This window comes from Balaenoptera borealis (genome assembly GCF_965194805.1).
Source record: "Balaenoptera borealis genome assembly, chromosome: 7".
NCBI classification, from domain to species: domain Eukaryota; kingdom Metazoa; phylum Chordata; class Mammalia; order Artiodactyla; family Balaenopteridae; genus Balaenoptera; species Balaenoptera borealis.
In genome coordinates, this window is record NC_138864.1 from 18,102,521 (window position 1) to 18,130,216 (window position 27,696).

Consider the following 27,696-nt stretch of genomic DNA (forward strand, 5'->3'; position numbering starts at 1 on the left):
CCATGTTAGGGAAGTTTTCGACTATAATCTCTTGAAATATTTTCTTTGGTCCTTTCTCTCTCTCTTCTTCTTCTGGGACCCCTATAATGTGAATGTTGTTGTGTTTAATGTTGTCCCAGAGGTCTCTTAGGCTGTCTTCATTTCTTTTCATTCTTTTTTCTTTATTGTGTTCCACAGCAGTGAATTCCACCATTCTGTCTTCCAGGTCACTTATCCATTCTTCTGCCGCAGGTATTCTGCTATTGATTCCTTCTAGTGTAGTTTTCATTTCAGTTATTGTATTGTTCATCTCTGTTTGTTTGTTCTTTAATTCTTCTAGGTCTTTGTTAATCATTTCTTGCATCTTCTCGATCTTTGCCTCCATTCTTATTCCGAGGTCCTGGATCATCTTAACCATCATTATTCTGAATTCTTTTTCTGGAAGGTTGCCTATCTCCACTTCATTTAGTTGTTTTTCTGGGGTTTTATCTTGTTCCTTCATCTGGTATATAGCCCTCTGCCTTTTCATCTTGTCTGTCCTTCGGTGAATGTGGTTTTTGTTCCACATGCTGCAGGATTGTAGTTTTTCTTGCTTCTGCTGTCTGCCCTCTGGTGGTTGAGGCTATCTAAGAGGCTTGTGCAAGTTTCCTGATGGGAGGGACTGGTGGTGGGTAGAGCTTGGTGTTGCTCTGGTGGGCAGAGCTCAGTAAAACTTTAATCCACTTGACTGCTGATGGGTGGGGCTGGGTTCCCTCTCTGTTGGTTGTTTGGCCTGAGGCAACCCAACACTGGAGCCTACCTGGGTTCTTTTGTGGGGCTAATGGCGGACTCTGGGAGGGCTCACACCAAGGAGTACTTCCCAGAACTTCTGCTGCCCGTGTCCTTGTCCCCACGGTGAAACAGAGCCACCCCCCGCCTCTGCAGGAGACCTTCCGACACCAGCAGGTAGGTCTGGTTCAGTCTCCCCCGGGGTCACTGCTCCTTCCCCTGGGTCCCGATGCGCACACTATTTTGTGTGCGCCCTCCAAGAGTGGGGTCTCTGCTTCCCCCAGTCCTGTCGAAGTCCTGCAATCAATTCCCACTAGGCTTCAAAGTCTGATTCTCTATGAATTCCTCCTCCCGTTGCCGGACCCCCAGGTTGGGAAGCCTGACGTGGGGCTCAGAACCTTCATTCCAGTGGGTGGACTTCTGTGGTATAAGTGTTCGCCAGTCTGTGAGTCACCCACCCACCAGTTATGGGATTTGATTTTCCTCTGATTGCGCCCCTCCTACCGTCTCATTGTGGCTTCTCTTTTGTCTTTGGATGTGGGATATCTTTTTTGGTGCGTTCCAGTGTCTTCCTGTCGATGATTGTCCAGCAGCTAGTTGTGATTCTGGTATTCTCACAAGAGGGAGTGAGAGCACGTCCTTCTACTCCGCCATCTTGGTTCCTCTCCTTTATTGCATTCTTAATTTCAGTTCTAAAATTTTCATTTGATTCTTTTTTACAGATTACAGTTCTCTGTTGAAAATCTCCCTTTTCATCTGTCTTATTCACCTTTTCCTCCCTCCCTCTCTCCCTTCCTTCCTTCCAGAACATACTAGCTATAGTTATATTAAAGTCCTTTTCTGCTAACTCCAGTTAGTAGGTCACCCATGGGTCTGTTTTTACAATATTTTTTTCTCCTTGATTTTCAGTCATTTGGTCCAGTCTTGTGGTGCACCTCGTAATTTTTTATTGAATTCTCAGTATAGTAAGTGAAGAGTTGTAGAAGTCCCCATAGTATTCTTTTTCCAAGGAGTCAACCTTTCCTTTACTGGACAGATGGGTTGAGGGTTACATACCTTACTCCAGTCAGTGATTGAACTGAGTCTAAGCTAGACAGAAGTTTGGGGAAGCTATTGTGCTTATCCCCTGGGGACCAGGAGTCCCAAATGAGAGCCTGTGGTATTCACCAGGATCTCATTTCCCGATGGCTCCTGAACTCTAATTCTTCTCTTCCCAACACATCAAGGCAGCGAGTTTGCACTTTGGAGGCTTTCTGTTTAGCTTTTTTGTCTCATACCTTATGTAGCTTTGGAAATTTGCAGTTGTCCTTTGGGGAAAAGTGGCTGTGTAACAAACTCCCTTCTTTGCCTCTGCTTTCCACTGGGGTCTTAGCCCATCAGGTCTCCAGTCCCCACAAGTACCAGAAGGCTTGCTGTTTTCCATCCTCCCAGGACTGGCCATCTCTCTAGGCAGAGATTCTCAGCCTCTTGTTGATAAATACCTCCATGAAGAATGGCTGTAGAATGCCAGCTCACCTCTCCATGGTTTGTCCACCATCTTGGAATCCTGACTCTTCTAGTTCAGGTTGCCTCAGCAGCCCTTGAATTGATGCCTTAGAGTGATGTTGCTTGCTCTATAGTTCATTAAGCCTTCCTAGTTATTCTGGGTAGGAACATTGATGTGCCTCAGACTACCCAAATGTTAGCTGGAAGGTGAGGGCTACACAATTATTTTTGAAGGAAATGTCAGTAATTAGATTATTTTTGTGAACTTCTCTTTTGGCCAGCTTTATCCAGTCATAGGTGTTGGTATATGCATGTTTTCTTGTTTCTCATTACATACTGATGAAGTAAAATGGAATATTTTTCTGAATCATTGTAATAAGTTTTATAACTATCCTTGATTTATTAATTCATGGCCATTATAGTCAATATAGATTCCTAACTTTATTTTGTAACTCTGAGCATTAAGGATGTCTTATGATGCTGTATCAACAGTGAAATTGAACATATAAAGTTAGTGATAATATTGAATACATATAAAATGATTAAGAGTCAACAGTGAATATTCTAACATAACAATGAGAGTCAACAGTGAATATTCTAACATAAACTAAATAAATAATGACTGTTCATGGTTTACTAGTTATTTAAAATAAATATTAAAATATTTTTTTCTGAAGAGTAATATATACTTTGTTTTATATAAAATTTCTAATTTTCTTTCACTTTGATTTAATTTTTATAATTATATTTTTCTAATTAACAGAGATATTCTCAAATCTGAGAAAAATACTTGTAATCTTGAAATGCAAAATTCATGTCTTTTAGAGGTTTATTATATTCCTATCTCACTGTTGTGTTTTATGTCCATGAGGGCACACTGACAAGTATTTTGCCCATACGCTATTTATTGACTTTTGTCTGCATAGTTGGACAGATAGTATTGTATTTAAATGCCAAAGTTGACTATTGTCAACAGGGAGTACATTATAGTCCTCTTTCCAGCTTTTGAATTTATTCTGCCATTGAAGTTGTAGCAGTTGATAGACCAGTTGGAAAAATGAAACATGAGGATCTTAACCTTTAGCTGTAGTTGGGTTGCTGACAGTCATTGAGGGAACCATCTCTGGTTCCCCCTTACAATGTGTGTTTTGAGTCTTTGACTCTTTCAAATAAGTCCTTGAGGGCTGTCATTTTCTCTGCTCTCTGTGCAGGAAGAAGAGAGTGAAGAGGAGCCCAAACTGAAGTATGAAAGGCTCTCCAATGGGGTAACTGAAATCCTTCAGAAGGATGCCGCTAGCTGCATGACAGTCCACGACAAGGTAAGGTGGCCCATGTAGAGGATTCTGCTCTGAGTTGTTTCTGTGGTAAGTTTGTTGATACTTTGGAGTCTGGGTGCTTTGCATGGTGGGTTTTTTTTTTTTTTTTTTTTTTTTTTTTTACAGTAATCATGTCTCCTTTCCATTCTTCCTCTCTTCTTTCTCACCAACAAAAAACCAAAACAACAACCAGAGATATTATATAAATGTGTTTGTACACACACACACCACCCACTGCAAGGGTATATCAAGTAGGACTCAGACGATGATGGATGTGAAAGGTTTGTAGCAAGTGGTTCTCGGAAACCCTAGCACTTAATTCCTCAGCTCTTAAGTAGTAGAGTAGGAAAGTGTTAGGATGAGAAGTATTGTGGAGCTCATTGCTTTTGTGAAAGTAGAAGAGATTCCATTGGAGGCCTTAGGAATCAGCAGCAAGGCCCCAGATGATTACTTATCTATTATATGAATGAATGAATAGATTCCACATATGTGTCTTCGCTACAGCAAAGCCCACCCCGCCAACTTTCTGAATCCAGGCTAAGTACTATACAGGACCCTTAGCCCATTCTTAGACCAAAACAATCTGGGTCATAATTGGAATATCAGAGGCCAGGGAGTTTCACCCATTGCTCTGTCTTCCCTATCAGCCCTGTGAGTGAGCCTTGGTGCCTCCACAAAAGGCAGACCCCCAGCTCTGATCCATCTCCTGGCTTTATCCCTTTGTTACCAGCAGTATTGTCTCATCCTCCTCCTACCTCCACCCAGTTCCCCTTTACTACCGATTTCATTCCATTGTAAACAGATTCCTGCACTTGCTCAGCATGCCAGTAGGATATGTGCTGTCTGTTTTGTTTTTCCAGAAACCCCCTCCTTCGGCCCTGTTTCATCTCTCTACCCTTAAGGCCACACTCTGGAGGGTGTCCGTCCCTGGGACTTGAGGATCTTTTGGGCAACGCTCTCTTGTCCTTTTTTCCTTGAAGCTATTGTGTTCATCTTCCCACTAACCCTGTTTTGTGACTTTATGGAGCCCTGATCTCTAATCCATTCTTTCTCTTTCTTTCTGTCAAGTGGTCAACTATCCTAAGTTAACTTTACCAGCAGATTCAATTCTCTAATGGCCCTGACCCTCATGTGCCCCCCAGCTACACTCTCAGCTCCGAGTCAGTGCTCACATGACCAAAGCCACCTGCCATGTGCTGGTACACGTTGCGTGCCGAGGTGCACATGTCACTGAAAGGGCTGATATTTATTTGTCCTTCAAAAGCTCCTTTGGTCCCCAATCCGCCTCTTCAGCCACGATCCCTTCACTCTGAGGATGATGTCATTTCTATTTAATTAAGAAAATGGAAACTACCAAGCATGATCAGCCTTATTCCTGACCCCTTTCCCGGCTCATCTGAATCCACGCCCATCCTTCCCCACAGGAGCTGTTCTTCCTCCTGCTCAAGGACCTTTTTGTCCACTTCTTTACTTCACCCCCCCTCATTTCCTCCCTTCTCTCCTAGTGATCAGGCTATGTCATGGAACAGACATAATTCTAGCCCCACGTGACTACTGATCTACTTTCTGATTCTATCAATTAGCCTATTTTGGATATTTCATATACATGGAATCATACATTGTTTGGTCTCTTGTGTTTGGCTTCTTACACTTACTATCGTGTTTTTGAGGTTCACTTGTGACGGAGCACATATCAACACTTCATTCCTCCTTATTGGGAATATTATCCCAGTGTATGGACAGAACACACTTTGTCCATTCGCCAATTTGTGGACATTTCGATGCTTTTGACACTGTGGAGCTCACCTTTCTTAAAACTTCCTTATCATGACACCATTTTCTTATCACTTTCTTGATCACTTCTGTTATTCCCTTCTGGTTTTCTTTCAGTTTCTTTCACCTCTACTTTTCCCTTACATGTTGGTTTTCCCAAGATTTGGTCCATTGGCCACATGTCTATTAAATGTGTACTTTTTTTTTTTTTTAAATAAATTTATTTATTTGGCTGCATTGGGTCTTCGTTGCTGCACGCGGGCTTTCTCTAGTTGGGGTGAGCGGGGGCTACTCTTTGTTCCGGTGTGCGGGCTTCTCATTGCGGTGGCTTCTCTTGTTGCCGAGCACGGGCTCTAGGCACGCGCGCTTCAGTAGTTGTGGCTCGCGGGCTCTAGAGCGCAGGTCAGTAGTTGTGGCGCACGGGCTTAGTTGCTCCGCGGCATGTGGGATCTTCCTGGACCAGGGCTTGAACTCGTGTCCCCTGCACTGGCAGGCGGATTCTTAACCACTGCGCCACCAGGGAAGCCCAAATGTGTACTCTTCTTGATATTTAAATTTCATGATTTCTGTGGCCACCTCCACCCTGACCCTTCCAAGAATAGCGTGCTTATTTATCCAGGTGCCTCCTGCACAGCTCTACCTTTGGTTCTGTTTATACCTGAGATTCACCATGTCCATAATGAGCTCATCTTCTTTTCCCTTCCTTCCCTCGCCTCTGTGTTTTTTGGGTTCTCTGCCCCATTTGGTGGCATCACCTAAGCCAAAGCTGACTCCTTCTCCCCTTCCGCCCAGTCATCCCCTAAGTCCTGGTGGTTCTCTCACCACCCCTGCCCTAGCCAAGGCCCTCATCTTCTCCTGCCTCTACTCGTGTGCTTCTCATTTTTCTAACCAGATCTTATTTTCATCATCTACTAAATAAAAGTCTGAGCTCCTTCATGTGGTGTTTAAGGTCCTCTGAGATCTTGCCTCCTTGTGTGATTGGCCCCATATCTGACCACTTTCTGCCACAAGTGCAATGCTCTGGCAGCAACTCCTGACTGTTCTTACTCACAACATCTCTTCTGCCTGGATTCTACCCGCATGTCACCTGCTTGAATCCACTCCCATCCTGAGTCAAAGATCTTTTAGTACAGGCATTCATCATTTCTCCCTGGAACTAATGAACACACCGTGAACCAATCTATTTTCTTTCAGATTTGATTTCATCCTAGTCCATTTATAACACTTCTTTCTACTGAAATAATCTTCCAGGAATTCAGATCTGATCATGTGCTCCCCCTTCCTAGAATTCCGTATTGGTTTCCTGGTGTCTTCATGATTTGGACACACTCCCCCCTCCCCCCTAAACACACACTCACTTTGTTACCTTTCGTCTCTCCATAAATATTCAGAAACCTCGGGGGCTTCCCTGGTGGTGCAGTGGTTAAGATTCTGCCTGCCAATGCAGGGGACACAGGTTCGAGCCCTAGTTCGGGAAGATCCCACATGCTGCGGAGCAACTAAGCCCGTGAGCCACAGCTACTGAAGCCCGCGTGCCTAGAGCCCGCACTCTGCAACAAGAGAAGCCACCGCGATGAGAAGCCTGCGCGTCGCAATGAAGAGTAGCCCCCGCTCACAGCAACTAGAGAAAGCCCGCGCGCAGCAACAAAGACCCAATGCAACCAAAATAAAATAAATAAATAAATAAATAAATAAATAAATAAAACCCTTCAATGGCTCTCATTACACGCAAGATGAAGTCTGAAAAGTTAAAAAAAAAAAAAAAAAAAATTCAGAAGTCTCCTGTTAACCAACCTTGCCAATCTCATTGCCTGTCTCCTGCCCTGGATGCTTCCACCATATAAAACTACTTGTAATTTTTTGCCTTTGTCCTGCTTTTTATGTGACTACATGCCTTTGTGCAAGTTGTATCCACGCTGCCTAAAATGGTCTTTACCACAAGCCTGCCCCATCTGCCTCAGTGTCTACTGTCTAACACTCCTCCTTCAAAGTTGACCCTTGAACAACACAGATTGGAACTGCACAGGGTCCACTTATACACGGATTTTTTTCAGTAGTAAATACTACACGGTCCCTGGTTGCTTGAATCTGTGGCTGTAGAACCACTGATCTGGAGGAACCGTGGATCTAGAGGGCCAACTAAAGTTATATGCACATTTGCAACTGCAGGAAGGGTGGGTGCCCCTAACCGCCCCCCAGATTGTTCAAAGACCAACTATCTACTATTGAAAAAAATCTGTCTAAGTGGACCCTCCCAGTTCAAACCTGTGTTGTTCACGAGTCAATTGTACTTACTTTTAAAGCATACTCTAAAAATTTAATCTTAATCAGTTTTTTTATTTCTGTCTCCATCATTTTACCGTCATCCTTTTAAGTCATACGTGCTTATTGTCTAAGCATATCATAGGTGCTTTGTGTGTGTGTGTGTGTGTGTGTGTTGAATAAACCATCAAATTGATGAAAAGGAGAACAAAGTTTGCCTCCCCAGAGGTCAAACTTTATTAACACCATACTTAATCCAACTTGGCCAAGGAGCCTGACGGTGGGAACTGTAGTCAGACTAAGGTTGAGAACATGCACTCTTGATCTGAGACTCATGTTTCTATTTACCAGGCTTCTGATCCAGTTGAGAGTATTTTAGCTATTAATTCTGGCCCTAGCTCTGCCACTCATTGACTGTCTCCGGGGAAGTCACATCAACTCCCAGAACTTATTTCCTTATGTGTAATTGAAGGCAGTCCCTGCTCTAATGCTTTGAATGCTGTAAAGTGCTAGGTGAAACATAGATATTACTATACAGCTGACCACATTTGAAATGTACTACTTTTTGTTTCTTTCGTGGTGTCCAAAAGACTGCTTATTGCTTCTTCTACCTGTTTACTTACAAAAAGTCCAGTTGTTCAGAGGAAAAGCAATTATGCTAGTGGATGGTTCAGAAGGATTCAATGCCCAAATGATAGTTTATCAAATGAGTCAAGTTTCTGTATTTAAACAGGAAAGGGGCTAATTAAATTATATTTATTCTTTGCCCATGCTGGATTTTAGGTGCTCTCAGGTTAAAAGAAAAAAAAAATCAATAGTTACAAAAACACAAGGCTTTTCATGTCTGAAAGGAGGGTCATATTTAAAGGATTTATATTTATGTTCATGATTTGTGGCCAATTCTGCATTTTTTTCTTGTATTTTAAGTAGTCGAAAGCATTAGCAAATGAAAGTATGACTCATTAATAGTTTTGGTAGTTAAATTTTTAAGAACTATACGATTGCCTTATCAAACTTGATTGTTTTAAGAGCACATAAAGTTATTTCTAAAAGGGAGCAACAATAATTTATCTAATCCAAATGATGAAATGTTTTCCTAAACAAAAGGTAGGTTGTCATAAAAACCACTGCTTTTTTTTTTCCAAGATGGTCTAAAGTAATTATAGTTTTAGGTTGAAATCATACAATCAAAATAATTATTTCACGTTTCCTTTCTGTCTTAAGTATTAAATGAATTAAACTAGTAATTTTGAAAAGAAGAAGGGAAGGAATTAATATTTGGGGTAAAGTACTCTGTATAGAACCTTTAAAACTTTGATAAAATATAATTGGAAGTTCAAGAATGGCCTTCACAGAGATATCAGAGAATGACCCAGTATTAAAGCATTGGCCTTCTTGGTTTTCTTTCTTTCTTTCTTTCTTTTTTTTTTTTTTTGACTTTTGGCTGCGCCATGCAGCATGTGGGATCTTAGTTCCCCGACCGGGGATCGAACCCGTGCCCCCTTCATTGGAAGCGCAGAGCCTTAACCACTGGACCGCCGGGAAAGTCTCCCCCCCTTAGTTTTCTAACAAAATAAATACAGTGTTTATGAGGAGAGTCAATACTGTCGAGTACTTGGGTGTAGTGAGCTTTTAAAACCCATTCATTCTTTTACCATAGGTGGCCTCAGAATGGAGTATTGTTTGTAGCTAGTATTATGTGGTATTTTTCTATTCAGATATTGTCAGAGTGTCACTGTGGAGAAGAAATTACACCCCTCTGAGTCCTCTATTTCTGATTAGAATGTTCTTTTGCTTTGGAGGAAACAGCCCTGTTTGGTTTAAAATTCAGGCTCATTTCCCCCCCAGAATTACCTCTTCCCCTGCCCTTTCCAGGGCCCCGACATCCTCTTTTCAGCAGCCTTGTTGTCTGCCCTGGATGAGTAATCGTCCTGGCACCTTGTCATTCAGGCAGCCCTGTGCAGCGGAATCGTCATACCTAGTTATGTCTGCACACCTGATGTTTTATTAACCAGTATTGATTTTTTTACCCGGGGGACTTTTTCTTCTTCCTGAAAAAAAGGCAACCTTGCAGGAGTGAAAGGCATTGCAGGGACTGAATTTCTAATGAACCCCCTTCTTTTCCTTTTTGTGACGCCTCTTTAATGTAGTTTTATATTTTAAGCACCTGATCTGAAATTTCATTTTCAGCAATTCCATTCTGAGAAATCCTTTTAAATCTTGACTTTCTGTAAGGTTAATTTTTTTCAAGATTGTTCTGCTTGACTGAAAAGCTTAGTAGTGCCTATAAATTTGAGCATTTCGTTCTAGGTTACGATGAAGCATGTTCACATGCAACGAAATACAGAGAATTTGGAATTCTTTGAGTACTGCTTAGAGAAATAAAAGGGAAGAGAAATCTCATGTCCTATTTCAGGTAGTCCTAAAGTTTCTTCTCATTTCTTTAGGGTTAGTTCAAAGAATTAAAGAAACAGTGGGAGTTATGAACTAGTTTTATGTCATAAAATGAATACAAAGCTCAACAGTTATTTGTGTGCCAGAAAAGGATTTTTTTCTTTTTTGCATTCAAAAATAAACATGGACACTTAATATCACACGTTTACTTTTAGAGAGGCATTCTCACGATGACAGTATAAGTACATCTGAGTTTTGTTTTTGCATCTCAGCGTGGCATGGATTTTCCTTCCTAAAAAAGATTACTTTGTTGTGTGTGTGTGTGTGTGTGTGTGTGTGTGTGTGTGTGTGTGTGTGTGTGTGTGTGTTTGTGTGTGTGTGTGTATGTTGAACTTAAATGATAGCACAGATTTACGCAGTTGCCATAAATTAAGGGGAGTTTCTAAATCATTCCCTTCAGACGCTGAGTTCAACCGTGGGTTGGTCGTACTTTCACAGCTGCATTTTAATTTGCTGCCTCAGTCCATCAGGGCATTGTGTACAGGCCGCATGCACACCGTTAGTTGTCAGTAGATGAGGGTCCTCATGAGTCATTCTGACAGCTAGCTTGCATGATCCCAATAAAGAAGGCCCTGTTCTGTGATTTCCTCCAAGCTGGAAACAAGCCTTCTCAAAGGAATGTGCGTCTTCCGAGGTATCGCAGATCGCTTACACATTAAGTGTCTTGACTTTGCAGATGGTTTTATTACTAATTGTGTATGAATGGTCCATTAAGAAACTGACCCCTGTACCCCTCTGTTCTTCTTACAGTTCTTGGCACTGGGCACACATTATGGCAAGGTTTATTTACTGGATGTCCAGGGAAACATCACTCAGAAGTTTGATATAGTAAGTATCCAGTATAAAATACCGTGCGAGCTAAATTTCATGCTGAAATCTGTGCTTTGAAATGTTTTAGCCATTTGTTTTTAGAGCATAAAAAAGGATCTTTATCGATGAAATCGGAGTGCTAAGAGTTCAACTCTGAACTTTGTAACCTGTGCTAAAAAGTTTTAAAGGTGAACTTACAAAGAAAGAGGTCTATATTTATACATAATGTATTTTCACTGGGTATCTGCTATATAAAGTCCTTTTAAAAATTTATTTTTATGAATCTGTTTAATTGCAGTTCTTTAGTTAATTATAGTCATCCATTTGGCTTTAAATGAAGCATTTAAAATACTCCTATGTGTGTTTGTTTTAAACTGTAACAGTGTAGAATGTCTAGATGAATTGTTAATCAAAGAAAAAAGATTGCTTTTATTGGTGATTAATGGTGTTAATTTACATACTCTGGGGGTTTGTGGAATCCTTAAAGTGTGAACCCCCTCATTTGATGACTAATGTCGATTGTAAGTACATGCCCCATAATCTTCTCCAGATGCCAAATGTAATTGAAAATTGATTGATCACCTTGCTGTTTCAGTTTATCTCTTCTAAATATATAAAGCTAATATTTTATGTGAATGTTCTGCGAGTTGGACTCTTAGGGGATTATATTGACTTAAAGAGAAGAGCCAGGCTTTTTATTTCTTTAATAGTGATTTGGAGTCACCAAGGATGAAGGAAATGTTGAATCTGAAGCTTGATTTTGGTGTTTAAGATGGGCCTAGAAAGTATCAAGTGTCCGTGGTTGTGTGAATGTGAACCTTTGGGATGAAAAAGGTGGTGATTTGGGGGAACATATTCCTTTTTTTGAAGAAAGCGTCAGCGCTAGTTGAAAGATCTATCATAAGGTATTGGTATAGTTTACAAAGGACACCACAGTTTCTAAAGCTGATACATTATATATTAAAGGTACCAGGTTGCTTTGTTTTGCTTAAAAGAAAGGGAACCACAGATGATGACAGTATCCTTGGAATCTTTGGAGTAGTCCTAGGAGGGAATTGTGTGCTCTAACCACTGATCCATCAGGCAAATGGGGGGTTCTTGTTTGGCTTCGGCATCCCTTTCAGACAAGAGGATACTTTTGACCCGCTATCTTCTCCCTCCTGGACACTGGCCACCCGTTTTGATGATTTAATAAACATTTGGTCTTCCCACCGCCGTGCATTAAAATGTGAGCTGGTGCTAGGCAGAGCTCTTTTTTATGGTGTCACCCGTATCTCCTCACCTTGAAAAAAGAGCTTGCCTGGATGGTCTCTTAAATTTATGGCTCCAGTTTAATGATTCTGTTAAACTCTGCTTCTCAGTAAGTCTTTTTAATATTGTATAGAAATTACTTGATTGCTGAGGTTCACAGGACAAACACTGCTGGTTCCATGGCCAAAAGAGAAACCAGGAGAAATACTGTAGGAGTTTATTCGTGTCTGTCTTTACCCATTCATTCATGCGGTCCTTGTGTCTATTCAGTATAAGCCTTCAGCTTTATCTTTTCTGATGTCAGTTTTATGTCAGGTATATCCTGAGTCCTTTTCCAGGTAATTCCTGGTTCTTTCTTTTCAGTCCTGCCTTTATGACATCTTTGAAAATTAAGTTCTTTATAGCTTTGCACTTATTTTTGGGCAGGAGAGGAAGATGGTTTGGTGCTCTGTTTGTTTGTTTACCTCACACAAGAATTTAATAGTCTGCTGTGGAGAAGTTTTTCATGAGGCCTTGGGTCTTCATGACCATTACCTTATGAGGTATATGACTTTCAGGTGACAAATTTCAGAATGTCATTATCTTTTGAAAGGAGCCTGAATCTTCAGCTTCTCATCTCAGATGAGTTTTTTCCTTTATTTTTTTATTTTCCTGTTTCCAATGACGTGGCTGCTTTTGGGGGCTCCGTATCAGTGCTCTTAAAACAGGATTTTTTCAATTCTAAAAACACTTATGGCTTGAATCTGCAGATTTTCTTTGGATGCAATGATTGCCATATTCCATCAAGAACTGTTTTCTTCGTTAGAAATGCAGCGAGAGTGAAACAAGTATTTAAAAAAAAAAAAAAAACTAGTGAATTAACACCTCTGACTTTAGTTTTTAACTTCTAGGTGAAACTAATTTAAATGAATTAAAATTAGATAAAATAATAATACCTTATACTTGCATAACATTTTTAAAAAATTTTCTCAAGAAATGTCTCCTCAACCCATTCATTGCATTTATAGGTTTTGAATGCAGTAGTAAAGTCATGAAGCAGTAGTTGAAAGTTCTCACCTATCAGTAGGGTTTTGTTTGGCAGAGCGTGGAGGCATAGAGGAATCTTTATTTTTAAAAGGTTTCCCAGATGATTCTGCTATTTGTGTTGGAATGGAATCATTACATTAAAGGCTGTATAACTTTAAATGTATGTGATACAAAAGAAGAAATAACTAAACAAATCATTCTGCATGTTGAAGAAAGTGATTTGTTTTTCCATTAATATTTCAGCAGAAATACTGTTTAGCACACTCTACAAAAGCTAAGCATATGCCTTCCTAATGACCCAGCAGTTCAAGGTGTATATCAAGAAAACGGAATACAGCGCATATGTCCACAAAAAATATATGTGTAGAAGAGTGTTAGTAGTAGCTTGATTTGTAGTAACTCCAAACTAGAAACAACCCAAATGTTCATCAGTAGTAGAACGGATAAGCAAATGATGGTATATTCTTAGCAACTAAAAAGAACAAACTATTGCTACATGCAGCAAACATGGATGAATTTCACTGTCTTAATGTTCAGCCCAAGAAGCCAGACACAAATATGTACATGTTGTATGATTCCTTTTATATGATGGTTAAGAGAAGGCAGAATCATACTATGATGATGGAGGTCAGATAATGATTTGACCTAGGAGAGAGCCCAGGAAGAATCTTCTGAAGTGTTGATAATAGTCCCTATCTTGGTTGGTTTCCCAGGAATATACATACGTAAAAATCACTGAACCGCACATTTGAGATTTGTGCACTTTATTCTATATGAGTTATACCTCAATAACGTGCACATGCATGTACAGAAATACCTATACATGTGTATGTCTCTTTGACCTTGAGCAATGTTCAAATTATCCTTTGTTGAAGCAACCCTTTACTCTGCTTACTTCTAAACCCCAGAACATTTCCTAGGTTGGTATCTTGTTCAGAGATCTTGATATAAATGAATCATGCCACTAAGATTTTTCTTACAGCTGTATATTCTTCTATAATTACATAAAAAGTTTGATAGAGAGGGTTCTGTGCTACCCAACCACCCATGACTGTTCTTTTGTGGATCAAAAGCAAAAACCACTAGGGTGATGATTTATTTTGCATGTTGATATTCAGATTTCAGTCCATCTGAAAGGATATTCAGAATATATGTTAATTAACATGCTTTAGCCACACATGTGTGTTTTTTAAAGATTTTTTCCCTAGGTGTAACTTTATGTTAATTCAGATTTAATTGATAAAGTTCAATTTTACTGAAGTCACAGAATAAAATTAAAATAGGTCTAGCTTCTCAGTTAAAGGGGCTCAAGTTGCTAAGAAAATTGCCTTCTTGAATATAGATCAAGCCATATTCTCCTGAATAATGGGTGTCTCAGTTGCTTACACAGTATGTAACATATGACTTCAAAATCCTTAGAGGATCTCAAATTCCTTTTAAATTCCCACATGGCATCTATGCCCATATGATGTCATTAATCATAGTAGTTAGTTTCTCTTTAATAGCCTCCACTTTCCTTAAGCATATTAATTTATGGCTTACTAATTAAGAGTACTTATTGTACTTTGAAGCAATGAGCAAATTATTTTGGAGCATTATTCCATATGTTTTAAATCTTTATTCTATTAAGTGTGCTAGAGGGAGAGCAAAGAAGTCCACTGACCAAATAAATCTCTGCTCTTTACCTTTATGTGTTTTCTTTCTTTGCTAGAAATAGGAAATGAAAAGGTTTGGCTGTCGTCATGCCATGGCAGAAGACATTAGGTAAATACTTATAAAATGGCTAGTTACAAAAAAGAAAGGAATAGGAAAACAAAATAGAACCGGGGCTTATTAGGCATTTTATATTAAGATAAATATGAAATTTTAAAAATTAATCTCTTAAAGAAGAGGTGGGTTCAGGATTCTCCTTGAACTCCAGATAGTAAAGTCTTTTGCTATTTCTATTTTTTTTTTTAATTTGGCTGTGCCACATGGCTTGCAGGATCTTAGCTCCCACTGGACCGCCAGGGAATTCCCATCTTTTGCTATTTCTATTGCTGTTTTTGATTTGGGATTAGACTAACACACTCTTTTCCTTACTGCTGATCTTTGGTACTTCTTATGGTCGTGTGGCATTAAAAACCCAGATTTCTGTGAAAACTAGCTCACGCTACGGTATTTTAACACCCTCATAAGAGTTCTTTTTATTTCTGCTTATCTTCCCCGCTCATCAGTTCAATCCCTGTGTCTCTGAGAACCCTGGACAGCTTCTCACAACTTCCCAGATCAAGTCCTAATCTGTGGCTGAGACCCTTGTCGTATGGCCGAAACCTACGTTTCCAATCTTAGTTTCAGTTTCTTCCCTCTCCAGTCATTCTGATCCACTCACCGTCTTCTGGTTATTGACTTGGACATGCTTGTTCCAGCCTTTTAATCACATATTCCAAGGATGCCCTTCTTCCATTAAGTCCCGTTCTTTCTGCGATGTGCTTGTACTGAAGTGACCTCTCCTTTGAACTCCTGAATTATTGCTATTTTCACTTGCAGTGTTAATCTGTCATCGTGTCAACTCCAGCTTCATGTTCATATTCAAGGTTTTGGAGGGCAGGGGCCATGTCTCCTAGTATACCGCTCCCCTCTTTCTCTCCCTCTCTCTTGTCTCTGTGGCTGTTTGGTACCCAGTGAGCGTATCAGCTGATAATATCTTCTTGAAACATACTCATGGGACTGGTTCTTTTTGTCATTACTTAACCTCTCAGGAGGGCATCTGGGAGTCAGATCTCTGCTCTCCTGTGTATTATTCAACCCTCACACCCCATTGGATTTATAATTAAAAATGTTTGTATTGAGATCAGAACCTTAACTCTTACTTATGGAAAGTAAGCCTTTTATTCAGTGATACTTGGCGAGTTTTTAAGATATACTCAGACTTTTCCTAGTTCCTATGGAGAATCCATAAAGTCAACAGAGTGCGGAAGCTGAGGAGACCTTGGAGATCATTCTAGATACAGAAGGTGCCGAGTCAGGAAACTGGAGGGAAACTGAGCTTGAGCTGCTTTGGTTCTCTATTCCCTGCCCGCTTGCTGTTCACTCGCCTCTTCCAGTACATTCCAGGCCTTCCTCACATATGTAGACGTTTCCCTCACCTAAGGTTGAAAAAGATGTTTTTGTGACTGGATCCTGCCTGGGAGTGACCATGGTTTCATTTCTGTCCCTGGGCTTTGGGACTCAGCCATCTTTTGGATTGCATTCCCAGCCTTTTGTGTGCTCTCTTTGTCTTAGAGGAATTTATCTCTAATACAAATCAGCTCCTCTTTTCTCTTTCCTTGGTATTGATATATAAATGTTGATTATAGGATCACCCATCTTTATTTTTATGTTTCAGCAGAAGAAAAGCTTATCTTCTCTCTCTTCTCTCTCTTGGCCAGTGTAATCCTGAAAACTGAGGGTTCCTTTAGGCTTCTCAGATTGCATCTTTAATATTCACGAATACCTCTTTTATCCTTCCCATGGCTTAATCATCTCCTTCTCCCTGGCACCTCCACTTCTGGAAAATGCAGTACTTTTGTCGAGGTTATTTGCATCTGTGTCGAGGTCATTCCATCCAGAGAATGTGTGTTTCCTGAGGGCGGTTTCTCTCATTTCTCTCTGCATCCTTAGTGCTCCACATAAAAGCTGATGAATAGCGAGAAATTGATGGAACTTGGCTGAGCCAGTAGTTCTGAATCTGTAAAGTTCCATGTATCTGGACTACCTTCCAGATAATCAGGGTTTTACACCTTCCTTTCCTCCATCAGGAGAACTCTGTGTACATTACGGGGAATCACGTGGGCATGACCATCTCTTCGAGAGTATATACAGATCCCAGGCATTCATTATAACCCTGAAGAGCCCAACTCTTTGGGGTTCATTCATAATGTAGCCAGAATAGTGTGGGGTGACTATTCATTAAAAGAACCCTTGGAGCAGATCTAAAAATGTAAGCTATCTATCCGTGAACAAAGAAACCCTGCTCTACTATTGGTCGCAGGGCACTTGTTTATCGACCTGAAGCACATCCCATCCATATGTGCAATTCCAGGTGTGGCATCATTACTTGGGAAGCAGGGCATGTATCTTTTGATATTATCCAAGTGGTACATTGTTGGCTCAAATGTGGCAGTGTCTGTACTATCTGTTTAAGTCTGACTGACAGGTCTCAGCTTCTTATGTGTTTAAAGAATCTGTTTCCTATATTTGGACTCAGTATCTTGAGTGATAAGAAGTATGTCCAATGAGGTGAGAATTACTTAAACGGAAATCAAACTTCTGAGAAATGATGCCAAGGAAAGTACTGTTTCCCATTTTCTGCATTTTTTTTTTCATAAATAGTCTCCAGTGTGTGGATTAAGTGTTTATCGGTAGGTTGATAACTTTGGTAGCATCTGTGTGCAGAGGTGAGTAAGGAAACAGGTTCAGCTTTAAGGATGCTTCTCTCATTGAAAATAAAGTGTCATGCTTACAGAATGTTGTCATATCTGATCTTTAAGTGGTAACTGCATTTGGGCAAATACCTCTTGAATAGCTAAAATTTTAAATATTTCTTCACCAAATTACCCTGGTGCTCCACCCACTTCATAGTCAGGGTTGAAGTAATTGTAACTTTTTGAAACTTGACTCTGAGCTGGGTAGTAGACTGGAGCCTGATTGTCAGAAAGCCCGTGGACTCTATTCTGTGGTAAAGGAGAGCCTCATGCTGGGGCTTCTTTCTTTGGGGATCAAGCACTTATGGCAAAGTCAGAACAGTGAAAAGATCGTGAACAGTGTGGAGACTTAGAGGAGGGGTGATGAAGTTTGCAAGCGGGAGAAAGTGAAATTTGAGGTGCATCTTGAAGGATGAATGAGCATTTTTCGATTGTTGGGGTGGGTTTGGGCCAGGTGATGGATGCTTCCTGTGAAATAGGGAATCACAAAGGGCAGGGGACTTTGATCACAGACTTTACATCTACACATACATTTTGTTTTTCCTCCAGTAGCTCGAGAATAAGGGAGTGGAGAGGAAAGAATGGATGGGGAGGTGCAATGAGAGAGACTTAGGCAGCAGGTTTGGCAGAAGGACTGAAGGAAAAAGAAAAGTAGTGTTTTCCTGAGTGTCTTCGTGGGGCCTGACTTTGGAGTTTGGACTGTTCAGGGAAGCAAGTGAAACGAGAACAGTGATGGGAAATCAGGTGTCATGGACCAGAAGGCAGGGGCTTTATATATGGGTGTAAGTGTCTGCGTATACAGTTTAATAACAAATAATTTATACCTTGAGTTTTGTTTTGTTAGTAATAGACTTCCAAAGACTAAAAAGTCTCAGGAAACCCTGACAGAGCATGTTTCAAAATAAGGGTGTATTACTTCTTCCTTAAACAAGCTCTGTTTTTCTATCTGAATTGTTTTGTTTTGTTTTTTAATTAGAGTATAGTTGATTTACAATGTTGTGTTAGTTTCAAGTGTACAGCAAGGTGATTCAGTTATACATATATATACATTATTTTTCTTATTCTTTTCCATTATGGTTTATCACAGGACATGGAATATAGTTCCCTGTGCTATACAGTAGGACCATGTTGGTTATCTGTTTGTTTGTTTGTTTGTTTGTTTTTGGCTGTGTTGGGTCTTCGTTGCTGTGCACGGGCTTTCTCTAGTTGCGGCGAGCAGGGGCTACTCTTTGTTGTGGTGCACGGGCTTCTCATTGCGCTGGCTTCTCTTGTTGTGGAGCACAGGCTCTAGGCGCACGGGCTTCAGTAGTTGTGGCACGCGGGCTCTAGAGCGCAGGCTCAGTAGTTGTGGCACACGGGCTTAGTTGCTCTGTGGCATGTGGATCTTCCCGGACCAAGGATTGAACCCGTGTCCCCTGCATTGGCAGGCGGATTCTTAACCACTGCGCCACCAGGGAAGCCCAGTTATCTGTTTTATACATAGTAGTGTGTATATGTTAATCCCATGAATTGTTTCATTTTATGAGTCTTTTCTAGAAATTATTTCTTGTCTATAATCACCAAGTTTTTTGCATTTGATAGAATCATGATGTATTATGATAAATGGGAACTTAAAGGATATTTTATTTATCTGTCCATCCAAGATATGAAATTCTTCTATAGTATTCTTATTACTTGGTTGTTCAGTCCCTAGTTTATATCTCTAGTAAGAAGAAATCCATTACTTTCATGGGCAGCTATTAGCTGTTTGCACTTAGTTTTAATATGAATTTTCCCCCTTTCTATCAATTAAACCAACAAAAGCTAAGTAAAATGGAATAACACATACCATTAAACACCTCTTAGAGTGGCTAAAATTACACTGAAAGACTGACCATACCAGGTGTTGGTGAGCGCATAGAGAAACTGGAACTCATGCTACTGGTGGAAATGCAATATGGTGTAACCTCTTTGGAAAACAGTTGAGCAGTTTTATAAAACATTAAACATGCACCTACTATCTGATCCAGGCATTCACCCTTAGGAAATGAAAGCATATGCTCATCCAAAGACTTGTACGTGAATGTTCACTTAATTTTTATTTATGATAGCCCCAAAGTGGGAGCAGTCTGTATGTCTCATCTACAGGTGAATGGATAAACAAAATGTGATATATCCATATGACGGCATTCTAATCATCAATAGAAAGGAATGAACTTTTGATACACACTGCAACATGGATGGATCTCAAATTTATCATGTTAAGTGAAAGAAGCCAGACTCAAACAGCTACATATTATATGGTTGCATTTATATAAAATTCTAGAAAATGCAAATAAATCTATAGTGGCAGAAAGCAGATCAGTGGTTGCCTGGAGATGGGCAGAGGGATGATGTGGTGGATTATAAAGTGGTGTGAAGGAACTTTCAGGGCTGATAGATACATTCATTATATCGACTGTGGTGAAGGTTTCATGAGTGCATACATATGTCACAACTTTGCCAGATTTAAATATGTGCAGTTTATTGTATGTCAGTTATATCTCAATAATGCTGTTTTTAAAAAACAAAAATGACAAACTACAGAAAAAATAGAATAACATGTTCCCAGTGGTGATATTTACATATCAAAATGTTATTTGCGTCTATGTAACCTCGAACTGTTGGGTATTCTTTAAGGTGCTTGATATTATAAAGGACACCGTACAGAGTGCGATCTAGATTATCTAATTGCTGGCTTCTTTGGTCTTTCTTTAGGTTGTGAGTCAAAAGAAAAAAAATTCTTCATTTAAAGTTTTTTCATTTAACATTCTCCTTGTTTCTTTTTTTTAAAGTTATAGTTGATTTACTATATTGTTAGTTTCAGGTGTACAGCACCTGAATACTGTGACTCAGTATTTTCACAGATTATCTTCCATTATAGGTTATTACAAGATAATGAGCATAATTCCTTGTGCTGTATGGCGTATTCTTGTTGCTTATCTATTTTAATAGTAGTTTGTATCTGTTAATCCCATACCCCGAATTTGTCCCTTCCCTGCTTGCTCTTTGGTAACCATAAGTTTGTTTTCTATATCTGAGAGTCTGTTTCTGTTTTGCATATACATTCATTTGTATTATTTTTTAGATTCCACATATAAGTGATATCATATAGCATTTGTCTTTCTCTGTCAGACTTATTTCACTAAACATAATGTTACTCTCTAGGTCCATCCATGTTGCTGCAAATGGCAGTATTTCATTCTTTTTTATGGCTGAGTAATATTCCATTGTGTGTATATGTGTGTGTCTGTGTGTGTGTGTGTGTGTGTGTGTGTGTGTATACACCAACCACATCTTAATCCAGTCTTCTGTTGATGGGCACTTGGGTTGTTTCCATGTCTTGTCTGTTGTAAGTAGTGCTGCCGTGAGCATTGAGGTGCATGTATCTTTTCGAATTAGTGTTTTCGTTTTTTCCGGATATATACTCAGGAGTGGAATTTCTGGGTCATATGGTAGCTCTGTTTTTAGTTTTTTAAGGAACCTCCATACTGTTTTCCATAGTGGCTGCAAACAAATTACATTCCTACCAGCAGCTTATGAGTGTTCCCTTTTCTCCACATCCTTGTCAACATTTGCTATTTTTAGACTTTTTGATGATGGCCATTTTGATAGGTATGAAGTGATACCTCACTGTTGTTTTGATTTGCATTTCTCTAATATGTAGTGATGCCGAGCATCTTTTCATGTGCCTGTTAGCCATCTGTATGTCTTCTTTGGAGCTCCAGTGGCACCCTCGAGTAGTGCATTGTTACTTATACAATGTTTTCCTTGTCTCTGACCAATGAAATATGGCTGGAAAAAATACCAAAAGTTCAGCCTACATGAGAAATGGAAGAATTTTCCCAGTATTATCAATATCTTTTTTCTGTTTTGGTTCTGTATTTGCATAAGTAATACGTGTTTTGTATTGTATATCCCTTTTGGGGGGAGCTCCACCTTTTGTAGAAATGATACACTGACTGAGAGTGGAATAACTGAGTAAGTGGGGATTTGTTTTAGGTTTCCCTATGGCATGGGTACTCTATTTTAGGCAGGAAAAATGGGCTTGTTTGAAACAATGGAATGAGCAGCTTCTGTGCCCGAATATCTCATTTGGGTACATCTGCCTTGTTAGCAGAAAGTCTACCAGAATTTTGTTAGATTTTCTAGAAGAGTTTCATCTCAGAGGGAGAGAACAAAATGCCCTGTGAGGTAGTTTAAACATTTGATTCCATTTTACTTTAGTGTATAAAAGTTAATGTATTAGGGGACTTTGGTTGCGCAGTGACAGAAATCCATCTCAGCCAGGCTTACCTAACAGGGGGATTTACTGGCTCTTGTTGTAAGTTAGGTGGGGCTGAAGTGGATTTTCAGGGTCTGGATGGCATCTTAGGGTACCCATTTCTGGGACAGACTTTTTTTGGTCTCGTGGGTATCATGGTCAGCCCGCGGTCCAAGACTAATGCCTTAGAACTATAGTCCTCTTAAACAAGGTAGGACTCCTTCAGTGACTCTGGCAAAAACCTGCCAGGAAGGACTTTGATGGGCCTGGTTGGGGTGCATTCTTCTACCTGAAGCAGTTGCCGTAGGTTGTTTGATAGGATACTCTGGCGAGGCCTGAGTTGGAAGTGGGAATTAGGGGAGGGGGCTGAACCCCATTCTAATCATATAGAATACGTTTCTTCATGGTAAAAGCAGGTCTGTAATTGCCTGGAGCCATCCAGGACCCAACTTTTCAGTGCCCTGTACACCTAATGAACGATGCTAAACTGGGGAGTGCTACAGGGATGAACATCCTTGGGTGGGCTGGGGAATCTTGTGACTGATTATTTCCTTTGAACAAATCCCTTGAGGTGAAATCACTAGGGCAGACACTATGAACATTTTTAAGGTTCGCTGCATATTCCTGTATTCCACTGTGCTTAGGGTATACGAAATTATAGTCCCACCAGCACTGGATGAGAATATGTCAGTTTATCTCATCACCTGCATAGGCTGTCATCATTCAAAAAATCTTTGCCACTTAGATTTCTAAAAAATGGGAATTTATTGATCTAGTGTGTATTTTTTTGGTTACTAATGAGGCTGTGTACTCTTTTGAGAATTGTTGGTTCCTATACTTTGTCAGTACGTATGTAAAGGTCTAAATTGATTTGTAATTAAAAAGTTCATTGTTGACAAGCAAAACTAACAACATTGATCTGGGCGACTCATGCGATGGCTCAAAATCAGAAGTTACCAGCAAGTCAAATTTAATACTTGCAAATAAATCTTTCTACTATTAAATAAAACGCTGCTTTACTTTTAGGGCAGCATCCATTTTAAATTAATACTTGAAATCTGAACTGTGTTGTTTTTGTTTGCTCACCTGTTTTGATTCTTTAAGTTCTATAAAAGCTTGTAATCATAAAGTGTAGCAAGTTTTAACAATGAATATATTTTTGTTAAAATATTACTTATAGAATGAACTCATACAGATCAATAAGGAAAACGCAGACAAACCAGGAAGAAATTGGGCAAACAGTACGAACAGGAAGTTCTCAGATGGAGAACACCAAACGCCTCCAATAACCACATAAAAAGATGCTCACTTTCTCTAGTAGTGACAGAGTAATCAGGGAAATGTGAAGTAAACCAACAGTGAGATACGATTCCACACCCATCAGTTGGGCAAACATTTAAAAGTCTGATCAGTACCAGGGCCAGGGAGTTGGGTGCTCTCTTCCTTGAGGGCTTGCAGAGTCCAGACACATCTCCTTGTTGGAAGAGTAACAGAAGTCTTCTAGTCTATGGTTTATCTTTTAATTCCTCATTTATGATATTTTCAGTTGTTCAGAGGTTTTTTTAACATCTGTATTTATTGCATTTTAATCTAAATGCAATAAATATATATCAGTCTTCTCATTATAGTATTTTTTTTTGTCTTCTGAGGGAAAATTTTTTTGGTCCCCCCAAAGTTGTAAAGATATCCTTCCGTACTTTCTTCCCATGGTTTTAAAGTTTTGCTTTTTACATTTAAGTCTACATTCTTTTTTTTTTTAAATGATGTTTTATTTATTTATTTAATTTATTTATTTAGGCTGCGTTGGGTCTTCATTGCTGCGTGCGGTCTTCATTGCTGCGTGCAGGCTTTCTCTAGTTGCGGCGAGCGGGGGCTACTCTTCGTTGCGGTGTGCAGGCTTCTCATTGCAGTGGCTTCTCTTGTTGTGGAGCACAGGCTCAAGGTGCATGGGTTTCAGTAGTTGTGGCACACAGGCTCAGTAGTTGTGGCTTGTGAGCTCTAGAGCGCAGGCTCAGTAGTTGCGGCACACGGGCTTAGTTGCTCCGCGGCATGTGGGATCTTCCCAGACCAGGGCTCAAACCCGCGTCCCCTGCAGGTGGATTGGCAGGCGGATTCTTAACCACTGCGCCACCAGGGAAGTCCCTAAGTCTTCATTCTTCCTTAAGAAGAATCATCCTTACTGTACCATGAGGAGAAAGATTTATTCCTTGATTTCAAGATGGAGTCTGAAGCGCCTGCTTTGCCCAGAAAAGAAAGGACACAAAATGTATAACCCCCTGAGCCTACTGATGTCCCACGTTCTTTTCTTGGCCCTGCCTCAGACCTTGACTTGGTTGCATTACTGGCAATCTAGCTACTCCAGAATGGATGTGGAAAGAGCAGTGCTGATGGGGTGATTGGAGATGAAGCCTCATGGCCAGCAGAAAGGTGGTGGCCAGGTTCTGGAGAGGGCAGGATGTGGTCCTCGGGTGGGGGTTGGACACTGTGGTGCTGTGGCTGCCAGTCAAGTTCAGGGTCAGACTCCTAGCTTTCAGCCGTTGCCCCACCTTCATTAGCTTGGGTGGGTTCTTTAACCTCTCTTTCACTTTCTTTATAAAATGTAGAGCGTAGTCACACCCCTGATTTATGTGACTATTTTAAGAATTATTTGTGAAATAGTTTATTGTCAAGTGTTTCGTGCAAGGCTCAGCCACTGATAACCAGTATGAGGAATGGGATCAAGTCCAGAGTCTGATGGCAGACATTTATGACACTTCCCGAAGGAGAGCTGTTATTTTCGAATTCATTTATGTGGTTGGCTTTCATACTGTTCGCTGTGTATAGGACAGGCAGATGTACAAGGGAGGGAGGGAGGAAGGAAAAAGGAGAAAGAAGGGAAGAAGAGAGAACCTTCTGTGACACGCCTCTTCTTCCCACTGATTTGCTACCTGCTCCATCAGATCCTTTGTTTATTTGGGGAGCGGGCATCTTTTATCACAGGGCTCAAATAGGCTTACTTCTTGGACGTTTGAAGAACATATTTTCTTACGTAACTAGGTTCTGCAAATGGATCCCAGCGCTGCTGCAGTGAGTTGACTTCAGGAGTTTCTTTTCAGTGTAGAGACACTGCAACGTGGTTTGCAAGATGCTTCTTTTGAGAACCGTTGAGAGATGGCAATCTACTTGGGAGGTGACTTAATGGTGAATTGATAAAGCAGTGATTTTACACCAGAGAGCATTATAACAGTAATTTCTGTGGTAAAAGTAGAGCTGAATTTGTGACGTTTTAAGTGGTCTTTCTTCATCTTATGTCTGAAAAGGAACTTAGGCATTTTCTATTTGGTTAATAACTTAGTCTCAGTCATTTAAACTACTTGTACTGCCCTTTTGAGATAAGTGATTTTTTTTTTTTTTCCCCAACCTGTGGAAGCACAAAGCCTTTACTTTCTCAGAGGTTGGTTTTAGATAAAGAGAATTCATTAACACTCCTGCTGCTATTATTGAGTCATAAATGAAAGTGAGAAGTAAGAACATTTGTACTCCTAACAGACTTTTCCGTTATTATTGATGGTATCGTTAACTTGATATTGAGGAATTAAGTAGGGATATCTGGTGAGATGTTCAGGTAACTCTGTAGCCATCATGGGTTTGCATTGTGTTCAACTTTCTTGAGCTGCTTTTGTTAATGAAGTTTGTCCTCAATGGTGGACCAGCCGTGGCATAGCAGATCCTTAGGACTTGGACAGTCTAAGGGGTAGCCCTCTGAAACTTAATTTTAAAGAACAGTAATATACTTATTATTCCTTTTCTAGTTATATGGTCTCAGGGATGACAACCCCATTTCTGTTGCCTTAACTCTTATGGGGAAAATGTATTATAGGCTCTGGGGCAGTGTTCTCTGGGAAGAAAAGGAGTTCTGTTTTCTGGAATTGTAGTGTTGAACCCCGTAGGCTGGGAATCCTGGGGACATGGCCAACTACGGAGGACACCTTATTCACCACCTTTCAGTCAAACCTATTTGGGTGTTAAAACATCAGTGTTTATTTCTAAGCTCAATTATTCTTTGAAATAATTTAGCAAGTTGGGCTGTATGACGTGTGAAAACCTCTGTGCTGTGACTTACTGTAGGGACAGAAGGGCTGGGTCACGGCTGAGTCACGGCTCCCGGTGCTGACACCACTAAACTGCTCCCAGCAAGGTCCTGCCTTTTCATTAGACCATGTATCCCTCATAAGTCCTTGTTTCTTTATCAGTGGGGTCTAGTGGGCCAGACCAGGTTAAGCCTCTTTTGGAATCTAAATACTCTTACCAACAAAAAGCCAATCTTCGCCTACCTGCAAAGACTTGGCTTTTCCAGGCCCCTGACGGATAGCATCCCTTCAGAAGGCCCCATCTCTTCTCCTCCTCGCTGTTTACTTCTGTCTCTGTGACATTTTTCCTCCATCATCTGCCTTCATTATTACCCGCTTATCCCCTAGATGCTGCTCTCAGCTCATTCTTTTGCTGGTTCCTTATATCACCACCACCCTTGCTCAAGTCTTTATTGAGTCTCACTTGGGTTATTGCAGTGAAACGCCACTGATCTGCCGTAGACACCTCATATCTCCCCTAATCTCTCCTTCACACAGCGGCCCAAGTCATCTTCCCAGAGGAGTGCTGGGATCTTGTTACTCCCCTTCCTGGAAATACTCCCTGTGCCTCCTCGATGCCAATGGAATAAAACAGAGCTCCCCCCTGCGGCCCTCAGTCCTTCTGCTGTCTGGACTACAGTCTCTGCCCACATCGTGGCCTGCACTGTATCCTGCTTTGTCCTTTGGCTCTTGCTGGAATGTACTCTCCTGTCTTTGTCTGTGGAAATGCTGTGTCCCTCTCTCTCTCTCTGTGATACCTTCCTGATGACCCCACACAGAAGAGTACATCCTTCGTGTTCATTCAGTGATTGCTTCTTTTTTAAAAAATTTTTATTTTATATGGGAGCATAGTTGATAAACAATGTTATGTTAGTTTCGGGTGTACAGCAAAGTGATTCAGTGATACCTATACATGTATCTCTTCTTTTTCAAATTCTTTTTCCATTCCCATTTTTCAAATTCTTTTCCCAGGATATTGAGCAGAGTTCCCTGTGCTATATAGTAGGTCCTTGTTGGTCATCTGTTTTAAATCTAGCAGTGTGTACATGTCACAGTGATTGCTTCTTATTCCTTTAGCCAACATTCTGTAAGGATGTGCAAGGGGTATAAAGAATAATAAAACACAGCCCCTGTTCTCAGGTTGGATCAGTTGTGGAACTAGTCACATAAACAACGATCTGTAATATAACATGTTAAATTGTAAAATAGAGTAAAAAAAAAAGTGTAAAATTGTACACTTCTGTATACAAAGTGCTGCAGTCAGACTGTGTACGTAAACACCTTGAAGGCAGGCCTTGATTATTTTTGTTTAATCCTCTCTGTATTATGTAGGGGTTTTGATGATATCAGTTAGTCTTGTGTGAAATGCATTTATTAGTGAATTGTCCTTCTGCATTTTTCCCTTGTAATAATATGACTTTGCATTTCTCTGGTAACTCAGCTCTCCTTTTTTTTTTTTTTTGGCCATGCTGCGTGGCTTGTGGGATCTCAGTTCCCCAACCAGGGATTGAACCTGGGCCATGGCGGTGAAATCCCAGGCTCCTAACCACTAGGCCACCAGGGAACTCCCTCTGCTTTCCTTTTCCTATCACTCCTCCCTCTGTATCTTTGTTGGGTACACGTATAAACAAGGAAACTATTGACTCACGTCAAGAACAAATCATTTTTATCACACTTCACACATTATATTTCACCATTTGAAAGCTGTCAGTTGTATTTCTTTTCAGGTCATTTAT

At 40.3% G+C, this 27,696-nt stretch overlaps 1 protein-coding gene across 2 annotated transcripts in view; it reads left to right on the plus strand.

Moving 5' to 3' along the window:
* VPS41 (VPS41 subunit of HOPS complex) overlaps nt 1-27,696 on the plus strand; it is a 182,901-nt gene that overhangs the window by 41,882 nt on the left and 113,323 nt on the right. For both annotated transcript variants that reach the window (XM_082399755.1, XM_082399756.1), the window contains exons 3-4: nt 3,444-3,551; nt 10,788-10,865. In XM_082399755.1, the coding sequence (XP_082255881.1) occupies nt 3,444-3,551; nt 10,788-10,865 (186 nt within the window). The remainder of the gene's footprint in view (nt 1-3,443; nt 3,552-10,787; nt 10,866-27,696) is intronic.